This window comes from Somniosus microcephalus, chromosome 6 (assembly GCF_052327205.1).
Source record: "Somniosus microcephalus isolate GS21.2 chromosome 6, FLI_Smic_1.0, whole genome shotgun sequence".
In the NCBI taxonomy this organism is placed as follows: Eukaryota; Metazoa; Chordata; class Chondrichthyes; order Squaliformes; family Somniosidae; genus Somniosus; species Somniosus microcephalus.
The window spans coordinates 61,828,853-61,835,493 of NC_140992.1; the positions used below are offsets into that span (position 1 = coordinate 61,828,853).

Below are 6,641 nucleotides of genomic sequence, written 5' to 3' on the forward strand. Positions count from 1 at the left end.
ATGAAGTTGCTGCTCGTTGTTATTGGACATTTTGGACTATTGTGCCTGACTCAAGGCGATACGGACAAATCACGGAAGAAACGTGAATTACTTACCAACACCTTTCTGCACATGTCATATGAATGCGACAAAAGCTATAACTTAACAAGCTGTTGGGTTTGCAGTCACATTCCTATCCATAGTAAAAGAGGGATTCCCTTGAGACCCATCCCATTCAATGCCACAGAGATGGCGGAGTGGGTCATGCGCCAGAACGCCAGCGGCGTTTATAAAGATTCATACAACCAGGAGGGCGACGGGGACAAATGGAAGTCGGCAGGTTACGACCTAACCACTTTCCAAGGGTGGTACCAGCCTAATTATAATCGGAACAGCCAGCCTCCAGCCTTAGTCCTTACTAATACTTCAGGAGTTGGTAGGCCGAAGGGGCCAATATGTTTAACGAAGAGTGTGCCGGGAGGTATAGAAGTAGGACGCAGTAAATGTTTCCAAAATGTTAATGTAACAAAATGTATTCGCACCAGAGGCTGTGGCCAAGGTTTCTTCCAATTAGATCATACCGGAACCCCCAATAGGACAAGTGGGGGACCATGGGAAGGAATGGAAATCAGATGGGGATGGAGGATTCGTGAGGCATTAGACGACAATTTAATCGCATATAATGGGACCTATTTTATATGTGGTCACCAAGCCTATCCATGGTTACCCCGGGATTGGACGGGTTCGTGTTACTTAGGTTATGCAGTACCTTTTATTCACCACTTGAATAAGATTGGGGAACACCACGAATTTAAGAAACACGTGACCAAAAGAGAGCTCGGAGCTTTTAATCGATTTTTCGGCGTAATAAACCCTCCCTATGGAATAATGAGCTTGATGGATGAAACAAGGAATCTGGCAAGGCTACTAGAGATAGTTGCCAATGACACTGAGGAAGCTATAGCAGACATGAGTGCCGAAATGATAGCCATTAGAACAGTAACCCTCCAGAATCGAATGGCCTTAGATTACCTCCTTGCAGCACAAGGAGGAACCTGTGCCTTGATAGGAAGTGAGTGCTGTACTTATATCCCTGATAGCTCGGAAAACATAACCAACATTGTCAAACATATCCGGGATGCAGTAAGTCAGTATAAGAAACCTAAGCCAGGGGATGACTGGTTTGATTGGATCATTGGAGGATGGCTAGGATCAATGGGACAAACTCTGCTACATGGGCTAGTGGTGGTACTTGCCGTAATTATGTGCATTTTTCTAGTTTTCACGCTGATTAAGTGTTGCTGCAATAGATTAGGAGCAACTGTAATTCCAAGTCAATTGGTACAAAGGAAACCATCAGAAGAAGAAATTAAATTTGAGAAGGAACTAATGGAGGAGGAGTATAATAGACTCAATAAGATAGAGATGGACCAGTAGGATGAAGCCCAGAATCACTGGGTACCTTAGATGGTTATCATGGAATGATAAAAGGGGGGAATGTGGATATAGAATGCAAAATATGGTAACAACTCGCTTCGCATAGCCAAGGACCCTGTCAATCTAAAATGGAGGATCCTGTCAGCGTAAAATGGTGGTGAAATGTCGACATCGCTGAGTCACTTGCATATTGTAAGAAATGATCATGTTAACTCAAGAAACTGTGAAGGCAGCAGGAAGTAAAATAAAAGAAGCTAAACTGATCTGTGGCTGCTAATATGGCTGGCACCCACGATGTCACACCTTGCTGGTGGAAACAGTGTAGGGCGGAGTGCAGAGGTTATACAGACAATAGGCGATCAGAAAACATATTACCATGATTGCAAACGCATTACCATAATGATTAGGTGATCATGAAACCATTACCAGGATATTTACTTAACTATAAACCATTCAGTGAAATGTGACTTCTTTGTTTCATACTGCCAGGCCAGGAAATCAAATTAAATGTATACGTGTACAGCTCGGGATTGGTGCAGACTGTACAATGTGTTAATGTCTTCTCAAATGCAAGTATAATAATGTGGCACACTGTATGAAAGATTGCTTGCTCTGGTTTAACCTGTCGGACTCTTCTGGAGTCAGGACTGTGCTGTATCAGAGTAAGTCTCCCGGGATGACGGAATAAAAACTGTTGAACTCAACCAGTATTCGACTCAGTGTTTGTACTGAACCAGATTGAGGACCAAAAGAATCCGTTTCAACACAACCATGATGAATGTTCTCTATTACTGTTTGTAACACTGTATCTTTTACTGTTTCTTCTGCTATTTGCTTTGATTTTGTGTCTGACATGGGCAGTGCAGCAGTGACCATACTCACATGAACATCCACGTCTTCCTCAGTAGAGCTCACATGACTCATTGTGGGTGCTTGGGATAGTGCATCTGCTAACACTATGGCCCCGATTTTCGGGCAGCTGTCGGGCGGCTTTTCATGCGGCCGTGGTCCGAAAATCATGGAAAAAGCGGGTCGGGACCCCCCCGCCTGATTCCCCGCCCCGTCCGACTTTCGGACCGCCGTTTCCATGCGCCCTGCTTCAGTCCCGCCCGCCGCTGGCGGGACTGCTCGTCGGAGCACTAATCACCAATGATCACCTCGTTAAGGACGATTTTCCCGTGCCGTTGCGACTTTGGGGCTTTCCCCACCTGAAACCCGCCTGCGGGGAACCCTGCCGATGAGAGCTGGCGTGAAAACAGCTGGCTTGCTTGCTTGCAGCAGCAGGTCGCTGAGGGCTGAAGATATTTAAAGAGGCAGCATTTGCAGGCTGCAGGACCTTGTTGATCAAGGCTTGGGGGAACTATTTGAAGCCTTAGGAGCAGCTGCAGAAAGTTGGAGCCTCACACACTTCTTCAGTGTGAGCTCCTGGGAAGCCCCTCTCACCACCCTAACTCAGGACCTCCTCAACCGAGGCATCTGCTAGAAGCATGGGAGGCCTTTGGCACCTTCCCTTCCTGGCATTAAAGGATCTCCAACAGCAGAGGTGGCGGCAGCAGAACCAGGAACAGCAGGATGATTACCAGGAGCACCAGGCTGCTGCTCACTCACCTGAAGCTGCACAAGCCAGAAGGGGCCAGCGCTTGGAAGTGGCTTGAGAGCACCTTGCTGTACTTTAGGGGGCCATGGGGACCTGTTTCTGCACTGGCAGTCCTACTCAGAAGGACTTCCATGAAGATCTGGTTTCTCTGTTCAACAAATGGCCAACGCTCCTCAAGAGATGTCATTCTCTTATGAGCACTCACCATGTTTTCCGTATGCTGGCGAGTTATCTCCTCCATGGAGGTTGCCAACCTTTCCATGGTGCTGCGTTCATGCACCAATGACTCCACAAAGGCTCTGCTCATGGTCGCTATGGACTCCTCCATTCGCTCCACACTCGCAGCGACCCTGGAGACAAAACCCGCCAGAGACTCCTGCATCTGTGCATGGAGATCCATCACCTCTTCTCTTGCGGATGGACCCAGAGGCAGAGGGTCGAGATGCAGCACAGCTGAGCTGAGCTGGCAGAGCCCTGCGCCCTCCGACGAAGACTCTCCACTGCTGTCCCTGTCTCCAGAATCTGCTGAGGCTCACTTGTGAGCTGTGAAACACCAGGTGACAACACTAGTCTATGTCCCGAAGGACTCCCCGAGGTGTGAGTGTCTGCGCTGGTGCTGGGTGCACTTACTTCTGCTGACGCTGCGCCCTCAGAGGTTGGAGCTTCCTCTGAGGAGTCTGGCTGCACAGCCTCTTCCTCCTCCACAGTGAGGACGGGGGCTCTGGATGGTACTGTGGGGGAGTAAAGGAAGGAGTTACAGATGTTATGCCAAGGTTCCTCTGGTGGTTCCCAGTGAGTTGGCATCTGCTGACACCTGCATCCATGCAGCATTGGTCTCAGTGGGAGGCCTCTTCCTCCCTGACCTAGGGAAGAGGACCTCCCTGTGGGCCCTAACCCCATCCAATAATGCCTGCAGTGAAGCCTCGTCGAATTTGAAGGCAGCTCGGGGTCTGGCACTGGCCACAGCTGCTGTCGGCTCCTCTGCCATCCTGTATGGTTCATTTGGAAGCCTTCAGAGGATGCAGTGCTTGCCATGGACCTTGAAAGCACCACGAATGATGACCTCATACTGTGGGGATTTCTGACTCGATTTAGACAATTAGCAAGGCTTCCCACATGCTGGGAATTAATTGGCCAATTGAGGGAAAATTGCGTGGGGCTGGCTGACACTTTTTTATGTGTGTCAGAAACCCCACATTCAGGGAAATCTGACCATTCCCTACACAAGCCGAAAATCGGGGCCTATGTGTTTGCCTGGTGTGTAGATCAGTTCAAAGTCATATCTTTGCAGCTTCATCATGAGTCGTTGAATCCTTGGAGACATCTCATTCAGATTTTTCTTTATGATGGCAACCAGTGGGCAGTGGTCTGTCTCAACTGTGAAGGTGGGAAGTCCATATATGTAGCCATGGAACTTTTCTAGTCCAACTACCAAGCCTAGACATTCCTTTTCAATCTGGGCGTATCGACACGCAGAGTCAGTCATAGACCTGGAGGCATAGGCAACAGGCTTCCAATCTTCACCCTCTGCTTGTAGCAAGACCACACCTAGGCCATCTTTTGATGCATCCGTTGACACTTTGATTCTCTTTGTTGGGTCAAAGAAAGTGAGTACAGGTGTGGTTATCAGCACTGTTTTGAGGTTCATCCACTCTTGTTCATGTCTTTCTGTCCATGCGAACTCATTTGTTTTATGTAGCAGGTCTCGCAGACAGGCTGTCTTGGCTGACAAGTTAGGAATGAACTTTCCAATGAAGTTTATCATCCCCATGATACGTAGCACTCCTTTTTTGTCAGTGGGTCGGGGTATTTTGAGTATGGCATTTACTTTTTCCATATCTGGCTGTATTCCTTTACCAGATAGATTATCTCCTAGGAAAGTGACTTCTTGGACGCCAGACTGACACTTGGCTTTGTTGAGCTTCAGTCCATTCCGGCGTATGCTCTGTAGCACTTTAGTCAGTCTCTCATTGTGTTCTTTCAGTGTGGAGCCCCAGATGATGATGTCATCAACATAGACCCGAACTCCTTCCAGATCTTCAATTATGTGTTCCATCGCTCTATGAAAGATTTCAGATGCAGATATTATCCCGAAAGGCATTCTGAGGAAACAATACCTGCCAAATGGTGTGTTGAAGGTACAGTATTTGGTGCTCTCTTCATCCAGTTTTAGTTGCCAAAATCCTTGTGAGGCATCGAGCTTTGTGAAGTATCTGGCACCTGACATTTCACTGGTGATTTCTTCTCGCTTGGGAATCTGGTAGTGTTCACGTTTTATGTTTGCATTTAAGTCCTTTGGATCCATGCATACTCTTAGATCATTGTTCTTTTTCTTTACACATACCATGGAGTTAACCCAGTCTGTTGGCTCTTCGACTTTCCTGATGACTCCTAGTGTGGTCATTCTGTCCAGTTCTTTCTTGAGCCGGTCATGCAGGGGTGCTGGAACTCTCCATGGAGCATGTACCACTGGCTGAGCATCCTCCTTTAGCTGGATCTTGTAAGTGAATGGTAGAACTCCAAATCCTTTGAACACATCCTGGAAATTACTCACTACAGAATCCATCGAGTCATCTGGTCTGCTTATGGCACAGTTTATACGGTAGACTCTCTTGACCAGTTCTAAGTCCTCACAAGCTTTGTCACCTAGTAGTGAATCAAGTCTTTCAGCCACAACAGAAAACATGAGATGATGCACTTTGTCGTTGACTGTCACTTTAAGTCTGCATACACCTAAGCTATCTATTTTCTGTCCATTATAGTTCTTCAGTAGTACTGACTTTTTCTGTATTTTGGGCTTTTCTTTCATATTTTTAATGTCACTCATACTGATTAAGTTTGCTTTTGCCCCAGTGTCTAGTTTCAATGTAACTAATGCTCCATTTACCTGCAGTGGCATCATCCATTTGTCCTCTTTTACTGCATTAACTTTATGTTCAGCATTGTCCATTCCTGAGGGCTGCACATTTTCTGTATCCTTTTCGATATTGTCACATGACACCATTCCTACAAAAAATGTCTCACTTAAATCAGTGTCCTCAATCACATTGACTTGTTGCCCTTTCTTTGTTTTTACTTTTGAAAAGCATTGTTTGGCAAAGTGATTCTTTCCATTACATTTTGTGCACATTTTCCCAAACGCAGGGCATTGTCTTGACTGGTGCTGGTAACCACAGCGTTTACAATTAAAAATTCCATCCTCCGATTGCTTTGCATTTCTGTTCTGCCCACGTTTCTTCCCCTTGTAGGACACAGCACCGACAGCAGCACTATCACTTACTATAGTCGCATTATTATTAATTTCACTGAAAGTCTTTGCGTGCTGTTGAGCTAGCTCACTGGCATGGCATATTTTCACAGCATCCTCCAATGTTAGTTTGGTTTCTCTCAACAAACATTCCCTGACTTTCTTATCATGAATACCAAACACAATCTGGTCACGAATCATGGATGATTTCAGTTCAGAGAAATTACATGTCTGTGCTTTCAGTTTCAGATCGGTCACAAAGCTATCAAAAGTCTCATTTTGCTGCTGTGTCCATGAACGGAACACGTACCTCTCATAGGTCTCATTCTTTTTGGGAGAACAATGTGTATCAAACTTCTTTAGCACATCGTCCATTTTTTC

The 6,641-nt window shown here is 46.3% G+C and overlaps 1 protein-coding gene across 1 annotated transcript; it reads left to right on the forward strand.

Annotated features, from left to right (window-relative positions):
* Positions 1 to 1,416, forward strand: LOC147115760 (uncharacterized). Its single transcript, XM_085990279.1, has one exon. The coding sequence runs from the start codon at positions 1 to 3 to the stop codon at positions 1,414 to 1,416; it is 1,416 nt and encodes a 471-aa protein (XP_085846405.1).
* The last annotated feature ends 5,225 nt before the right edge of the window (positions 1,417 to 6,641 follow it).

Excerpts from the sequence above, each read along its gene's own strand:
- LOC147115760 (XM_085990279.1), top strand. The coding sequence starts at position 1 with ATGAAGTTGCTGCTCGTTGTTATTGGACATTTTGGACTATTGTGCCTG.